Source organism: Nicotiana tomentosiformis, chromosome 2 (genome assembly GCF_000390325.3).
Source record: "Nicotiana tomentosiformis chromosome 2, ASM39032v3, whole genome shotgun sequence".
NCBI classification, from domain to species: Eukaryota; Viridiplantae; Streptophyta; class Magnoliopsida; order Solanales; family Solanaceae; genus Nicotiana; species Nicotiana tomentosiformis.
This window is the reverse complement of record NC_090813.1, coordinates 121,423,318-121,441,509: the sequence shown is the minus strand read 5'-3', so window position 1 is coordinate 121,441,509 and position 18,192 is coordinate 121,423,318. Positions and strand designations below refer to the sequence as shown.

General features: G+C 37.0%; 1 protein-coding gene across 3 annotated transcripts; it reads right to left on the bottom strand.

Moving 5' to 3' along the window:
- Positions 1 to 8,344: 8,344 nt before the first annotated feature.
- On the bottom strand, positions 8,345 to 16,172 carry LOC104095620 (AUGMIN subunit 6-like). 3 transcript variants are annotated; one of them, XM_009601783.4, is made up of 14 exons: positions 15,589 to 16,172; positions 15,450 to 15,506; positions 14,947 to 15,041; positions 13,405 to 13,555; positions 12,845 to 12,970; positions 12,572 to 12,728; positions 12,155 to 12,215; positions 11,778 to 12,075; positions 11,198 to 11,323; positions 10,716 to 10,877; positions 10,372 to 10,627; positions 10,033 to 10,294; positions 9,821 to 9,918; positions 8,345 to 9,081 (listed from the first exon to the last, which is right to left on the bottom strand). In XM_009601783.4, the coding sequence occupies exons 1-14, from the start codon at positions 15,802 to 15,804 to the stop codon at positions 9,041 to 9,043; spliced, it is 2,106 nt and encodes a 701-aa protein (XP_009600078.1). In that variant the 5' UTR covers positions 15,805 to 16,172; the 3' UTR covers positions 8,345 to 9,040. The 3 variants fall into 3 exon arrangements, with proteins under 3 accessions (XP_009600078.1, XP_009600076.1, XP_009600077.1); XM_009601781.4 differs by having other exon boundaries at positions 9,821 to 10,294; positions 15,589 to 16,171; XM_009601782.4 differs by having other exon boundaries at positions 9,821 to 10,291; positions 15,589 to 16,171.
- Positions 16,173 to 18,192: the final 2,020 nt, after the last annotated feature.

The window sequence follows — 18,192 nt, the reverse complement described above, 5'->3', positions numbered from 1 at the left end:
TATTTTATTTTCTTTTGGAACATGGGTCAAATTTGCCCATATTATCCAAATTAAATAATTTTATCTTCCGTTATGTTATAAATATATTATATTATGGATGTTTATTTAATACTCCATTGTAAATAAGCTTCCTGAAGAAGTTTATCCATATGAGACTCCACCGTAAATATGTTTATCTATTTAGTACTCTATTAAAAATAAGCCTCCTGAAAAAGCTTATCCTTTCGTTACTCCGTTATGGATAAATATTACCCATGGTAGAAGATTATCTATATCTGGCACAACAGCTTAGAGTAGCAACTTACACAGTAGTTTTCTTTCTTCTATAAATAGAGGAGGATTCAGTTCATTAAATACATAAGTTTGAATTTGAATAATATATCAGTCTCTTTATACTTGTCTTCGGTTTTTTTACTTTACAGTCTTTATTTTATAACACGTTATCAGCACGAGACGTAGAAAATACTTTGAAAGTATCAGAGGTACGAACTTTCTTTTTCTAAATAATGTCATATCTTTCTAAACTTGAGTTTGTAGCCTTGGATATATCGGGCAAAAGCTACATGTCTTGGGTACTTGATGCCGAAATTCATCTTGATGCGATGGGTCTGGCAGACACCATCAAAGATAAAAATTAGGCATCAAACCAAGATCGTGCCAAAGCAATGATATTCCTACGCCATCACCTTGATGAGGGCCTGAAAATGGAATATCTTACTGTTAAAGATCCAGTCATACTGTGGAATAATTTGAAAGATAGATATGACCACCTGAAGATGGTCGTTCTTCCACAGGCACGTTATGATTGGACTCATCTAAGGCTACAAGATTTTAAATCTATCAATGAGTATAATTCTGCTATGTTCAGAATTATTTCCCAATTGAAACTATGTGGTGACAATATTACTGATCATGATATGTTGGAGAAAACTTTCACCATTTTTCATGCCTTGAATATGCTCCTGCAGCAGCAATATCGAGAGATGGGATTCAAAAAGTATTCTGAATTTATCTCACATCTTCTTGTAGCCGAGAAACATAATGGGCTATTAATGAAAAATCATGAAAGCCGACTTACTGGTTCTTGTCAATTCCCTGAAGTGAATGAGACGAACTTCCACCAAGCTAAGTGTGGAAGATGACGTGGCCTCAGTCGTGGTCATGGTTGTGGTCGGGGAGGAAACTCTAAGCGTGGTAATAACAATGCACCAAAGAACCCTCCTCACCACCAGCAGTGGAAAAGGAATGAACAAAAGCATGAAGCGGTGCAAGCAGCAAAGTCAGAAAATGCATGCTATAGATGTGGAGGAAAAGGGCACTGGTCACGTACATGTCGTACGCCAAAGCACCTGGTTGAGCTGTATCAAGCCTCCCTGAAGAAGACAGAGAAAAATGTTGAAGCAATTTTTATTTATGAAGATAATTTAGACTTCATGCATTTGGATGTAGCTGATTATTTTGCACTCCCAGAAGGAGAAACAAGTCATGTGATCGGTAGTGAATCTGTAAAAATATAAATATTTTAATTTTTATTATTTGTAGTAGATAGTATGGTTATGTAATTGTTATACATAAATAAAAGTTATGTTTTGAAAATGATATTTACTATCATATTTATTTTGTTTATGTCATTTTGAAGAATATGGATAATCCTCAAATTATGTTTGGATCAAAGACCAATCACGAAGATATTTGTGTAATTGATAGTAGAACAACGTATGCCATATTCAAAGATCAGAAATACTTTTCTTATTTGCATAAGAAAAAAGTAAATGTTTCAACAATTTCTGGTAATATAAGTTTGATTGAAGGCTCCGGAAGAGCTACTGTATTTCTGTCTAAGGGAACAAAACTTATTATCGATAATGCATTGTTCTCCTCCAAGTCCCGAAGAAACTTATTAAGTTTTATAGATATCCGCCGAAATGGGTATCATGTTGAGACAATAGATGAAATGAACGTGGAATATCTTTGTATTACAAAGAATATTTCTGGCGAGAAATGCATTGTAGAAAAGTTACCAACTTTATCTTCTGGCTTATACAATTCAAAGGTTAGTACATTTGAAGCACACTCTATCGTAAACCGGAAGTTTACTGATTCAAATACTTTTGTGCTTTGCTATGGCCGTTTGGGCCATCCTGGATCAATAATGATGAGACGAATTACTGAAAATTCGAGTGGGCATCCATTAAAGAACCTGAAGATTCTCACAAATGATGAATTTTCTTGTGATGCTTGTTATCAAGGTAAAATGATCACTAGACCATCACCAATGAAGGTTGGCATTGAGTCCCCTGCCTTTTTAGAACGTATACATTGGGATATATGTGGACCTATTCACCCAGTAAGTGGGCTGTTTAGATATTTTATGGTCCTAATAGATGCATCTTCAAGATGGTCTCATGTGTGCCTACTATCATCTCGTAACCTGGCGTTTGCAAAGTTATTAGCCCAAATAATTCGATTAAGGGTACAATTCCCAGATTATCCTATAAAGGCTATTCGCCTTGATAATGCTAGAGAATTCTCATCTCAAGCTTTTGATAATTACTGCCTATCAGTTGGAATAAAAGTTAAACATCTTGTAGCTTATGTTCATACTCAAAATGGCCTTGCAGAGTCATTTATTAAACAGCTGTAATTGATAGCAAGACCACTACTTATGAAAACAAAATTGCCCGCTACTGTTTGGGGCCATGCTATCTTGCACGCAGCATCACTTATCCGTCTCATACCAACACATTATAATAAATATTCTCCGTCACAATTAGTTTTTGGTCATAAACCAAATGTTGTCCATCTACAAATTTTTGGATGTGTTGTATATATGCCAGTTGCACCACCACAGCGCAGTAAGATGGGCCCCCAAAGAAGGTTAGGAATATATATTGGGTTTGAATCACCCTCTATTATTCGCTATCTTGAACCATTGACGGGAGATTTATTTACTGTTCGATTTGTAGATTGTCGATTTGATGAAATAAATTTTTCACAATTAGGGGGAGAGAAAAAGGAAATCAAAAGAGAAAATGTGTGAAAAGTTTCATCATTATCTCACTTTGATCCACATACCCCTATATGTAATCAGGAGGTCCAGAAGATTATCCATTTACAGAATATAGCAAATCAAATGCCCGCCGCATTTACTGATTTGCTATATTTCTGTAAATGGATGATCTTCTAGACCTCCTGATTACATATAGGGGTACGTGGATCAAAGTGAGATAATGAAGAAACTTTCCACACAATTTCTCTTTTGTGATTTAAAAAGGATAACTAAGTCGCATATCCCTACAGAGAATGTGCCTATCTGAATTGATATCCTAGCAGGACCATCTACTAACATGAGAGCTAGTGAACCTAAAGCACGTCTGAAGCGTGGTAGACCTTTGGGTTTTAAGGATCGAAATCCTAGAAAAAGAAAATCGACAAATGATCAAAATGATATTATGAAGGGATCTCCTGAAGAGACCCAAGATCTGATTAGTTCTGAGATTCCTGAAGAAGTCAATGAACCCGAGACTCAAGTGAGTGAGGAACTTTTAATAAGTTCTACTGGTGATGGGATTAATTTAAATTGATCTGAAATAGTGGTGGATAATATTTTTGCATATAATGTCGCACTTAACATTATGTAAGATAGTGAGAATCTTGAACCCCGATCTGTCGAAGAATGTCGACAAAGATCTGATTGGACAAAATGGCAAGAGTCAATTCAATCGGAATTGAAGTCACTTGCTAAAAGAGAGGTCTTTGGACCAGTAGTCCAAACACATGCTGGTATAAAGTCAGTTGGTCATAAATGGGTTTTTGTGCGAAAAAAGAAATGATAAAAATAAAGTTGAAAGATACAAGGCTCGCCTTGTTGCACAAGGATTCCCACAACGACCTGGAGTCGATTATGAAGAAACATATTCACCAGTTATGGATGCCGTAACATTTCGATATATCATCAGTTTAGCCTTACGTGAAAGGCTTGAAATACATCTAATGGATGTGGTTACAGCTTATCTGTACGAGTCACTTGATAATGAAATTTACATGAAAATCCCTAAAGGATTTAAAATGTGTGAAGCATATTCAAAATCTCGGGAAATGTACTCAATCAGATTATAAAGATCTTTGTATAGTTTAAAGCAATCTGGGCGCATGTGGTATAATCGCCTCAGCGAATATTTGCTGAAAGAGGGTTACATAAATGATGTTATTTGTCCATGTATTTTTATAAAGAAAATGACTTCAGAACTTGTTATACCTGTTGTTTATGTTGACGACATAAATCTTGTTGGAACTTCAGAAGAGCTCCAAAAGGCAATTGAATATCTTAAGAAAGAATTTGAGATGAAAGATCTTGGAAAGACAAAACTTTGTCTTGGTCTGCAAATTGAACATTTAGCAGACGGGATCTTTATCCATCAATCTGCCTATACAAAAAGGGTCTTAAAACACTTTTACATGGACAAAGCGCACCCATTGAGTACACCAATGGTTGTTTGATCACTTGAAGTGAATAAATATTTGTTTCGACCTCCAGAAGAGGATGAGGAACTCCTTGGTCCCGAAGTACCCTATCTCAGTCCAATTGGTGCACTAATGTATCTTGCTAATGCTACAAGGATTGACATAGCATTTTCTGCTAATTTACTAGCAAGATATAGTTCTTCTCCTACACGGAGATATTGGAACGAGATTAAGCATATATTGCGATATTTAAAGGAAACTCTTGATATGTGTTTGTTTTATGCTAACAAAGATAGTGCAGATCTTGTTGGTCATGCAGATGCAGGTTATTTATCTGATCCCCATAAAGCTAGATCTCAAACCGGGTACATTTTTACATGTGGAGGTACTATCATATCATGACGTCCCACAAAGCAATCTATTGTTGCTACTTCTTCAAATCATGCTGAAATAATAGCTATTCATGAAGCAAGTAGGGAATGCGTATGGTTGAGATCAATAATTCATTTTATTCGAGAAAAATGTGGTTTGGAATGTGAGAAAAGACCCACAATTTTATACGAAGACAATGCTGCATGCATAGCCCAATTGAAGGGAGAATTTATAAAAGGAGATAGAACGAAGCACATTTCACCAAAATTATTCTACACACACGATCTTCAGAAAAATGGTGACATTGATGTGCAACAAATCCGTTCAAGTGACAATCCGGCATATTTATTCACTAAATCTTTACCAACTTCAACTTTTGAGAAGATGGTATACAAGATTGGAATGCGGAGACTTAAATATTTGAAACAAGGTTTTCATCAAGGGAAATAAAATACGCGATGTACTCTTTTTTCCTTACTAAGGTTTTTTCCCACAGGATTTTCCTTATAAGGTTTTTAATGAAGCAGCTAGCAATGCGTATTACTAAATATGTGTACTATTTTTCCTTCACTAGGATTTTTTCCCACAAGGTTTTTTTCTAGTAAGGTTTTAATGAGGCACATTATTTTTTAATGAATATCCAAGGGGGAGTGTTATAAATATATTATATTATGGATGTTCATTTAATACTCCGTTGTACATAAGCTTCCTGAACAAGCTTATCCATATGAGACTTCGACTTAAATATGTTTATCTATTTAGTACTCTATTGGAAATAAGTCTCCTAAAAAAGCTTATCCTTTCGGTACTCCGTTATGGATAAATATTACCCATGATAGAAGATTATCTATATCTGGCACAACAACTTAGAGTAACAGCTTACAAGCAGCTTACACAACAGCTTGCAGCAGTATCTTACAAGCAGCTTACACAACAGCTTGCAGTAGCGGCTTGCACAACAGTTTGCAGTAGCAGCTTACACAACAGTTTCCTTTCTTCTATAAATAGAGGAGAATTCAGTTCATTATGTACATAAGTTTGAAGTTGTATAATATATCAGTCTCTCTATACTTGTCTTCGATTTCTTTACTTTACAACCTTTATTTTATAACACGTTAAATTTTTTAATTTAATATTATCTTGTTGTTAGGAAAACGTTTCATATTTGTTCTTAACTGCTTAATAGATCTAGTTAAAAATTAATGGGTAAATTTAAAACTTTCTTCTTGCAAAAATTAGATACGTGGAGTCTATTTATTTTACACTAGAGCTACCTTAATTGTAAGTATAAATACGAGTATAATTTATTTTTTTTTTTAAAAAAGATAATCTGGTGCACAAAGCATCTCGCATTCATGCAAGATCCGTAACGAATCGCACTCCAAAGGATATGATGTAGACAACTTACTACTGCAAGTACTAGTGAATGCTTTCACGGCTCGAACCAGTAATCTATAGATCACACGGAGATAAGTTTACTATTATTTCAAGGCTCCCTTCCAAAAGTATAATTAACGACAGATTTAAATAACTTCGAATAATACAATGGTAAATTTGAGCCTTTTTCTTTTTCCTCATTCTATTATTGGTTTTGTTCTTTACCCCTTTGGTCCTTTTTTGGTTTATATTTTCGTTTTTTCCTAACAGATGTCAACTTTTTTTTTTTCCAACACATATGTAACCTCAAAATCCACAAATCTAATTATATTTTCTGAAATCTCCAGAATCCAGTTTGGTACCGTTTGTTATTTGACCATTTTCAGAATCTAAGAGCAAAAGTAAAGAGCCTGATGCAAGAGGCTTACCAAATACTACCAATTGTAGTGTAACATGGGAGATAAGACATGTTCACTCCTTTTCCTGTTATAGAGAAGGAAACATTCTGATTATTTTGTCTGTTTTATTCTTCTAATTGATTGAATTTAAATATCAGAAAATTGTTTTTATGAATTATTGTGAGAGTTGGTTGTGTATTTTGTTTCAATTTCGAAAGAAAAAGAACCTCGGTGTTGTTTCTACTTTGGTCACATGAAAAAATGTTAGCTTTCAAGCATTTATTTGAGAATTTCATTACTTGGATCAAAAGTGCTCAAAAACTACAAACTTAAAGATCATATGTACTCAGAACAATTTACTAACAACAAAAATATGCATATCTCCAAACTTAAAGAACCATTTCAGTTAAAAGCTCACGAGAAAACTACGCAATCCCAAAATGTCCAAATCCCTCTTAGGTTGTCATTTAACGGTTGTTTGCCATTTCTGTTTTCCCCAGTTAGGAAGTCTGGAATTTAGTTAGCTTGAGCAACTTCCTGTCTTGTTTTTAATTGGTCCAATCTCTTTTTCGCATCTCCGCTTCAAATCATAAACATTGTCTTATTCTCTTCCTTTTTCTTTTTGTATAATATTGGTCATTGTGAGCCTGGATTTTTAAAATAGAATCATCAAATTGCACCAATCCAACTCAAAGTTTTCCAGAGAACTTGTGTCTTTGCTACTTTTGACCCCCAAAAAGAAATTAAAAGGGAGCAAATTAAGGCTTAAATCTGAAAACCTACAATCTTCTCCAAAATATAAAAATACAAAAAATAAAAACAATGATAAAGATCTTCCTTTCTCATAAATAAATGAGACAACATGAGGTGGTACACTGGTACTTGCCTCAAAGTCAAGTTATTCGACGGCTACATTACCTTCAGAATATGGCAAAACTAAGGATCAGAAATTAATCATCAAGATTATTGGGATCCTCAATATTCAGATATTGTTAGATAATAGAGCATATGAGCAGTCCACCTCTTTCCAATTGTAACCCTCCAGCTGTTCCTTAGCTCACGCTTGAAGATTTTCCTATGATACTCCAATTAAAACACTAGAACTGTTCCTCCAGTTGTTTAACTTGGATTTCATTATTTCCAAGTTTTTCTTTCAAATCCCTGTCAATGGCCAAAGGAGCAGACAACCTTCTCTTCCAATCTATTTGATTGGTTTTGTCGATAGCACCCAAACTGTGGGCATGTTGTGTAGCAGAAAACCTTATACTTATAACCTACGAACGAAGACCTACTGAAGAAAAGATAACTAGAATATTCAGACACAGACAAGGTTCCATCAGAGGAGGTTACTATCATTTCACATTTTACCCGAAACACTAGGGACCGCACCGGCCCTAGGTCTATAAGCCAACAGATCGACGCCACATATAACTCGAAGAAGTAAACCAAAGATTATCTTAGATAAATAAGCAGTTGGATAAATAAATTCAGTTAAAAGGATAAGAGCTTTGAGCCAGAAACAGAAACCTTTATAGGTACTTGGTAAAATGTGCAGTGAAAGGTGTTTTAATGGTACAAGTGTGCAATGAAAGGTGTTTTAATGTCTAGAAGGGAAAGGCAATTCATACATCACAGTATAATCCGTTTTGCAGGCAGTTGCTTAGTGCGCGAAATCAAAAGATAAAATGGAATGTCAGTTCATAGAGGGGAGAAGAAGACAAGACAAAGACAACTACAACAAGGGTTGTTAAAAGCTTCAAACTTATAGTTGTACAGATTTAAGAGACATGGAAATTGTCTCCAAGTACAAACACACCAAAGAATATAGGACAGAAGTTTAAATCCTTCGCCAGAAAGCTGAAGAAGCTTATACACAGGCTTGTTAATATATAACAAGGGAAAACTAAGAGGTCTTGCAGTGCAGTAGGGAGACTCAATTTTCCATCCACGCATTAACTGAACATTTCTTTACTGTCTGGATCAACTAAAGGCATAATAATTACTTATCTACAATTAAATCTTACTATAAAACTGACAGAGGGTGATGAACATAAGCTTAACTGCCAAGAGATGGAAGTGTAGCAATCACAAAAGTAAGATGGCACTTTTTCCCTTCAGTAAAGAATACATTACACATCTGGTGCAGTTCTGGTGATCTCCTCCAGAAGAGCTTTATTTTTATGAACCCAGGTTGACAGTGGTGGGTGAACATTTAAAGATCACAACAGTCTGTCAAGCTGATTTAAGAAATGTCGAGATGTCAAATTCCCTCTGCTCCTCAAAACAAGATGAGACGCCGCGTGAAGAGGATAAGCATAAACAAATGAAGAAAGAAAGTTGGAGGTTATCCCAAACCACTGAAAGATTGGAAGTACAAGATTCTGAGCATCTGTTGTAGGCTGAGCAGCAAGGCAATTTGAACTTTGATCTCAGCGCTCCATTAACGCAGTTTCAGTTTCTGACAAAGGTGCTGCAAGAGTAAGATGTTTATTAAACTATTAGACAGTCAATAGTCTAGTAAAGGAAACAAGGCAACAAGGCAACGGAAGTAGATCATAGCATCCAGGGATGCAAAGCAAAGTGAACAAAGAGAGATGACTCTCTCTCTCTCTCTCTCTCTCTCTCTCACACACACACACCCAGAGAATGACCAACAATAAACATTCAATAAAATTTAGCAATGAAAGAAATTGGTCCAAATAGAGCAAAATGAATATTTGAGGATTCATACAGCCAATGCCAACTAGTTTGGGGTTGAAATACAGTTGGTAATTGGTATTTTGATTGATTGAAGCATTTAACAAACAACAATTCTCTTTTTGATCATGAAGCATTTAACAAAGAAAAAATGGGAAGCCATTTAATGTCCAGAACTAGGAAATGCTTTCAATAATCATTCATCCACTGCTACCAGTTAGGGTCATGGAACCTATATTTTGAACTTAAAAAAAATATAGCATTGGCACAGTTATGGAAGGTAAGTTGCTAATGAGCTCCACAAATGATACCCTTAACTCATAATCCCCCAGTCAAAGAAAAAAGAAAACAAAGGTAAACCAAATGGATTTAAATTAAGAATCTAAACCATGTCTATTGTCTACAGCATTGTCTTAAGAATAAAAAAATCAGCTTTGATAGATAGCCCAGGGAATGTAGATAGTAATGTGACAGTAGAAATACCAAAACAATAAGCAATTGCTCACACATACCAAGTAAATCCTCGTATGACTCTGCCAACAGTGATGTATCCATAAGCAAAGGAGGAGAAAATACTTGTTCTTCAGCTTCCTCCATATCATAAAATGACCTGCAAGCATCAGAAACTGAAGAGTTTGAACCCATGGTTGACAGAAAACTATCTATGCCATCATAGTCATCAAGAGACCGCAGATCATTAAATAAGTCAAGAAGTCCATCTGACTTGATGCCCACATGACTTTGTGGAAGATGGTTCCCATAAAAAGATGAATCTGGTTCAGACGCGAGCAGCTTTTTACTTCTCAATAAGTTTGGTTTGCTACCAAGATGAGAAAACCCAACCCCGGGTACAGGTATGAAATAGTGCTCAGAGCTATCATCAGAACGACTATCTTGAGATGATTCTGGATAGTAAGATTGGGAGGAAAGTGCAGCTTCTCTGACGGATCTCTTCAAATTTTTGACAAAGCTAAGGTCATCATCTGCTGAAATTCAGACAACATATTTTAGAGATTCCAAACTGAAGAAAATCAGTGCACGCATTTAGAAGGAAGAACAAAACCTTGTCGCGGATTATCCATTGAATTATTTGAAATTGGCAGATCTGGAGATTTTTTCTCATGCAGATTTTCTATTTGGCTGGTCTGAGCTGAGACATGTCGCTTCTGCATGTTCCCACCTTTTCCAGAAGAATTTGGTGTTAAACCAAACAAAGGTGGGAGCTTTAAAGCAGGGGGACTGGCTGTAGCTGATGCCTTTTCAAAATGCATGGATGACATTTTTGAGGTCATCTCAGCTACCTCATCGGTGCTGTTCTCCTGTAGAATACCTATTGTTTAAGTTCTGTTGTGCGTTGCAGAAGGTAGGTAAGTTATAAATCCCATTAAATGCTTCACAAAACATTACCGATATCGTTCTGCTATTCTGTGCTTGGACCAGTGAATGTGATCTAGCATGATGCGTGGCCATGGGGAGAAGACTGGACGAAATACTATCAACTTCTTCTGTCAGCTCCGTAATTGAATTCTTTATAGCTGGAGCAACTTCCTTCAGTTGATTTATGAGCACCTGGAGAACAGTTTCAACAGTATATTATCATCACAAATACACTAATATAGCTTTTATGCAATGCTGAGAATTCCAGGAATACCACTTCCACTTTTCAGATAATCAACTTTCCAAATGCTAAGTTAGAATCTTCAATGGCCCCGAAACCAGTTTCAACGGGTAGGACATGAATGAAGGCACTTTCATACGGATCCTCCAAAAAGACAAAACATGCTGGAAATTACCAGAGCCCAATGACCAATGCATGCGATATCTCGTACTCCACTTTAGACCATGTAAAATAGTTCAAACATGCAACCAACTTGACGGACTGCACAAACCTGTATACTTGCTAGGTGCTGCCTATGTTCAGCAAGTGTTGCAGCCAAGGATTCCACGTGACTGTCTGTACCACCATCATGTGAACTTCTCAGAAGCTCTGGACCCTCTCCGTCATTTACTTTTGCCTGAATGGAATTATTGTATTAGGAAGAAAAAGAAAAAGTGAGGAGAACATACTTTTAACCTAATTATTGACAAAAAAATAGATAGGTTCCAGTATTATACTTCACCACATATGTGAAAGCTTCATATGAACACGGAACTCTGGAAGTTTTTCCTTAAGACATCACTAGATAAAGATGCTACAGATTAATTTCTCTTAAGCTCAAAACATAAGCAGATACAATACTCTATCACATGCTAAGACAGATTATACACATTCCTTGACTGTAGAGTAAGCTTTGACATCATAGTTAGACTCTAAGAAGAAGCCCAGAACACCACATAATAAGAAACATCACAAACATACAGAAAAAAGAATGACAAATTCCATCAAAGTAGTTAAAGCTTAGAGTTTATTGGGGTCAAAAGCGCTCTTCAAAGACCTAAAATCTTGAACCAACATAGAAAATAGCGTACCAATTGAAGTGACTGCTTATGAATTCGTTGTAGGGCATGTGTCCAACGCCTCAAAACTTCAGCTATATCAATAGTTGGATGGGCTCTTGCAGTCCTTTCATCAACTCGAGAAAAACTCTCATCATTTGCTTGAGTATGAGAAGAATCTGGATTGTTCACATGCTTTTCTCTATTAAAATCTGCTTGTGATCTTTCAGATTGATCTTTATTATCTAGATGTGATGGAACTAAATCACGAGGTGGAGCTACAGAACTTTGATCCATGGCTGCAAGCAAAGCTGACCCAGATATACGATACCTGAACAAGAATATTTAAAAAACAATATGAAGGTAAGTCCAGCTTTTGAAACCCAAGATCATACAGAAAGTGACTTTACCTATGCTCACGATGAGCTATAAGATCCTCTATTGGGCCAGAAGCGAGAATCTCGTGCTGAGCTGCACGACATATGCACATAAGTAATATGATTTCGAAGACGTTAAAACTGATCTGGGACCACTTTAATAGCTAATTATCACATTAATTGCAATATCAAATGTCTAGCATTTTGTACCAAGGGAAGGATAGCTAGTGGAAAGGGTCCTCCACCTCCAACCCTGAGGCTGTGGGTTCAATCACCAAGAAAGCGAAGTGGGAAATGGCCACTGTTGACTCCCAGGCAGGGCAATGGCATTGCCATATGAAAAACAAACTATGGAGTATATAGCATTTTGTAGAACACATACTAATAGAGCCTTTATGGATTTTACATATGATAGACAACTTAAGATAACCATCAACTGTTTGTACTCACTTTGGCGAGATAGCAAAGAGTCCCACAAGCGAGTAGCTCTTTGGACCATATGCGAGTTTTGGCTCGAGCTTGATACAAGTTCATCCCACAGTTCACCTTCCAACTTTACTTTGTTTCTAACATCATGCAGTTTTTCAAGTTCTTGCTGCAAATAAGCCTGAGACCGAGGGGATGAAAGATGTTTTCCGGAAAGAGTTACTCACCAGTCACCGCTGTGAATATAAGAATATAAATCAACTCTAAAGTTCTCAGAGAATAAGATTCTTATCTTACCTCTTCAGCACAAAGGCCTCGAAACTCAGCTGTCATCTCATGAGCCAAATTAGACCATGTGGCCTGTCTTTGAACTGCTGTTTCTGCATTTTTCAGAAACCTTCTTCTTTCAAGTGCAATCCTAGCCTACACAGACAACAAGGACACAATTAGATCTGCAAACTTGCAATATTAACTTACACAAATCATGAGAGTTTTCCAGATAACATATTAGCTTAAAGATTAGCTAGGTAAAATCATTATAGCCCCACTCAATACCTTATTACGGAGTATTGAAAAAGTAAAAACCATTACTCCAAGGTATATTATCAGGATTAGTAACAGGAAATAGCTTCATACATAAAGAAAACTAAGCCCTCAAACGTGAATAATTAAGAGGATTCATGCATTGCTTCTTTGAAATGGCAGAAATTGAACCCCGGTCTTCAGATATAACTACCCGACAGACGCATTAAATCATTAGAGATCAAGAACCCAGCAACTCAGGATGTAGACAAACAATGAGATGATTTTCAAAGTCCCTTGTTAAATGAATGGACATAAAGCCAGAGGAGGATGACCTTGGTTACAGGAAGTAAGGTGGCTGCATGTGAGAAAGCTACATCTGTCAATGAAGCAGGTAATGGGTTAGAAGCTACATCAGCAGCAAATGTTCGCCTATGAACTTCCCTCAAGGCATGCAGTGAGAGTTGCCACAGAAGTTCAACAAATCTGCAGTGCATGTGAAGCAATTATGAACACTAAGTACATCAAATGCTATCATGTGTGCTTTTACATGTGAGTGTTTCTTTTTTCAACAAAAGCTGGAAGCGGAGGATCGAACCTGCGCATACTCATGTGAGTATGCACTTACAGAACAAAATGCAAAGTGAAACTACAGACACACAGGTAGATAATAAGAATAACAAGCAGCCAGTGTTAGAACTGCCAATTGCAAGGGCAATTAATTCCTATGCCAAAAGATCATGAAATTAGATGATTAAATAACAGCGCTGATAAAACTCAATAATACTTGTTTATTCGTAAATTTACTTTTTTATATAACAGAGAAATCCCGAGGGCTAGCCGGCGCATGGTTCAAAACCTGGTAAATGATGGATCCACCCTTCTATCCTTCTCCACTTAAATACCACGATTTTATCCGCAACAAGATTCGAACTCATGATGTGTGTCTAACCCACACATCACGCGTTGCGCAATTACCACTGGACCAAAGCCTGGGGTCAGTTTCAAAAATTAACTCAGTCAGGTTGTGTACTGAAATCACAGAAATAACCTCTAAGTTGCGCATTTTCAAGCCGTGCTTACTTAGGAGTTATGTCCCTCCCTGATGCTGCAATCTAAGTATTTTCCACTGATAACCTACTTCTTGATTATTCCTGCCCAAAAATATCAGGCAATATGTCATCTTCTGTGTGATTAGTCAAAGAAACCTAATAGTTGAACCATAGGATCAAAGGTCCGTACAAACAAAGCCACTTCTCCAACCCTAGTGCATGTGCCGATGCGAAACTTCTTGCACAAACACCTATCACCAAGTCCTAAGCCCTTTGCAGTGGCAATAAGGTGACCAGCCAAATAGTCTTGGATAAAACCAAGCAAGAGATAACTTGATTTCACCCACTTTCAAGCAGCGACACCAAATGCAGTGAACAAGACAACTGTAACCGCAGCAATCCGACTCCAAGGATTTTGTCCTGGCTTAGAGGAGTTTAGATGGTAGGACTTATCTTGATATACATTCAGCTTCATATTTGAATATGGTAGCTGTTTCAATTGGGTGCTAAGTCACTAAAGTGTAGAATGCGGTGCCAAACTGCACCGCTTAAATGTAACCTGACTTTGAATGCAGAAAGACATTGAAGTTGCAATCTTGAGGGTGAGTTAATTACTCCAAAATCGATTAGGTAGTGAAATCAAAATTAGCCTCCACAAAATAATCTTCACTTTGCTGATGACAACCGGTGCTATAACAGCTATGTGAGAAAGATACTTCAATATGTAATCAAATGGTCCAAATGATAGCTCAAAATAAAAATAACCAAAACGCTATCTCATAGAAACCAGAAAAAAAATAATATTAGTGATCTTCAAGAACCAACCTCGGTCCACAACACGTCGCAAGAGATGAGACCCTCGAATTGCTTCTAGGAAGCGCCCCCTGGGATTCCAACTCGCTTATAATTCCTTGCACAACCTGCATTTCCACAAATAAAAAGAAAATGAAGTAAATTAGCCACAAACAAAAAAAGCCAAACTCAATTCACGAATCACATCTCTTTAGAAATAAAGCATAATTCAATCAACTTAAGTTAACTTGGTCAGACTATGCTTCAATCAGAATATACTTATCCATTAGCTCTATTCTGCATGTCCCGTAAAATAATTTACTCTCGGTCCCATTTTATGTGACACCAAAAAGAATGATATTTTTCTATATTTAGAAATAATTAAACTTTAAACTTCGTCATACAAATGTCTATAGCATGTTTAGAGCACAAGTTTAAAAAGTCTTTCTTGTTTTCTTAAATTCCGCGCCCGATCAGGCACAAAAATTGGGACATAGGGAGTACTATCTTTTAAGGAAAAGCTAAAGCATAATTACCTTTCGAAAATCACGAGATTGAGCTGAATCAAATATAGGCCAGACCTTATCGAAATCCTGAAAGATCAAAAGGAAACAAAAATGAACATAAAATATAAATCCATAAGCCTGTATAAGCTAAAAAGTTCATTCAGAGTACCTTCGCGGATTGAGCAGGGCCTCTAAGAGAAGAAAGTAAGAAGTAAAGAAGCTGTTCTCCCAATTTAGGGTTTGAATGACGAAAGAGTCCAACACGAGGAGTGCCATTGTTAGCTCCGATTCCAATGATGGATGGATCCAGACCTAGTAACAAACAGTTAGTGTACATTGCACTCTCTAACTCTATCTCCCTCTCCTTCTCTCTGTCCATCGTCATTCCACACCTTCACTCTTCTACGCCGGCATAACTGGTTGGTTTTCCGATTTGATTACTGTTTTGTAATTATGAGAACAACAAGCCCTTCTCGATAAATTAAGAATGCCCTGGTTGTTGGATCAGTTGGACTTTGGAGAGTTTGATCTGAAAAAATTCGGGGTGCATTTCTGAATTTTCAAGTTCTTATGTTGTAGTGGGGTCGGGAGGGATAAAAGAAAAAGTTTGAAATGCGTGGGAGGGGTGTCTTTTAACGTGAACCGCTGAACTGTTGAGTCAATGCGATTATTAACGCTTACCGGTCGGCTTGGTTTCTTGGTTTCGCCTTTTGTTTGCTTGTCTACATCATGGAATTTGTTTAGGCCTGACTTTAGTTATCTTTGAAGACAAATTCTCACAATGTTAATTTCTCCAATGAGAATATAAGGTGACATATTGTCTCGTCTCTAATAAGTGACAGTTCAGTTTCCAAGAAACAAGGGAGTAATATTTGCGACATGGTTATTCCCTTATTCGATGTTTGGTTGTTTAGTGAAAACAACCTATTGTTTTATCGTCCAAACGCAATAGGGGTTGTTTGGTTTAAAAACATTTATGCATGAGTTGTATAAATTAGTAATGCACTGATTAGCAATATAAGAACTATAATATAGTGATTAGCAATACAACAATTATAATGCAAAGATTATTTTTTTCATTGGGTGTTGTATTGAAAATGAGATATGTATGACATTGATTGTATGGGTCAAAATCTATCCCTAAAATACTTAAGTCAAGATGACATTAGCGAAACACTCCCAGACTGCCACGTGTTGAAATGGCTTAAAGAACAGTAAAGGTCGTGGTCGAAGAGTTAGAAAGGACTAAAGTCGAGGGGTCGTCAAGGATCGAGGCCGAGGTCGAGAACCCTTAACAGAGTCATAACGGCTAGTCTCCGGATATGACATTAAATAGAATATTCTAGTGGATATTCTTTGCACGTGTACTATTAGGGTTTTTTGGAACATGTTCCGTATAAATAGAAAGAGACACGATAATAGGAAGGGGAAGAGATTCATTTGTAAAATATACTTTGACTTTAAAGAGAGAATCTGATCTTATTGTAAACCTACAAAAATAATATTTTTACTAAGATTTTTGTCCACACTTTTCTACTGGATCCGAGAATAACTCGGATATTCAAAGGCTTGTCCATCATTCATCATTGTCAGAAAGAATATCCACAGATTTCATCCTTTCTTGGGTGACTCATTCGTTCTATTTACATAAATGTCATTTATTGTTATTCATCATTATTTAATGCTATATTGCTTCTGCTTGGGTTTTTAGATATTAATTATTGTACACTGTTATAGCTTTTGGAATAGATCTATGTATTATTTATCGCTCTTCCGGGAATTTCAGCTTTGGGACATTATTATTAACTAAGATTAACCCTCATTTGTATAAATTTATCGCCATCACCAGCTCGTACTATCAACATGATCATCGGCAGCGGCGGCGCCTCTATCAACGGTATGAAGTTCACCACCACTCACAAGCTTAAGTGGTCTATCACCCGCGAACTGTATGACAGCCTTGAAGAATGTATCATCTTCGATGAGTCGGATGCCGACGGTTTGACTTTCCCTCATAATGATGCCCTCGTCATTACTTTACTCATTTTAGATACTGACCTCAAACGTATCATGGTGGATGATGAAAGCGGAGCGTGCATTATCCATCCCCGAGACCTCACCCAAATGAGACTCGAGGATAGGATAGTGTCGCGCTGCATCACGCTAACCGATTTTAATAATGCAGTTGAGCGGACATCAAGGGAAATTACACTCTCCGTCTTGGCCGGCGGCGTGACTCTAGAGACGACATTCCACATCATGGACCAGGCCATCGCATATAACACCATAGTGGGACGACCATGGATAAATCCGATGAGAGCCATCCCCTCAAGCTTATACCAAGTAATTAAATTCTCAATACCATGGGTAATATTCAGCATATGCGGAGAATATCGCACGTCCCGGGAATGCTACCACATTGCCTTAGACAACACGGTAACCCAATAGAAAAAAGACAAGGAAAAAGAGGCATAGTAATCAACAAGGTCAAGGTCGACGCAAGGAGAGACCAGGGACGTCATCATGGATCCTGAAATGGCCGAGGCTGCAGATTCGACCATAGAAGACCTCGACCTCGTTCAATTGGACCTCAATGACCGTAGCAAAAAGGGCCTACATCGGCTGCAAACTCTGGAAACCAGGTAAATTCAGTCAATTCTTAATAACTAGTGCATATTTGTTTGCCTTCATCCATGCAGATATGTCGGGCATCCCAAGGGAGATCGTCACACATAAATTAAATGTTGACCCGTTCCACCCCCCCAGTAAAATA

Bases quoted from the DNA above. Each gene is read 5' to 3' on its own strand.
- LOC104095620 (XM_009601781.4), bottom strand. From the start codon at position 15,804: ATGACGATGGACAGAGAGAAGGAGAGGGAGATAGAGTTAGAGAGTGCA. The intron at 10,628-10,715 runs GTAATGTTTTGT...GGTATTCTACAG, and splicing joins AGAATAGCAGAACGATATCG to GAGAACAGCACCGATGAGGT. The intron at 9,082-9,820 runs GTATGTGTGAGC...TTACTCTTGCAG, and splicing joins GTCATACGAGGATTTACTTG to CACCTTTGTCAGAAACTGAA.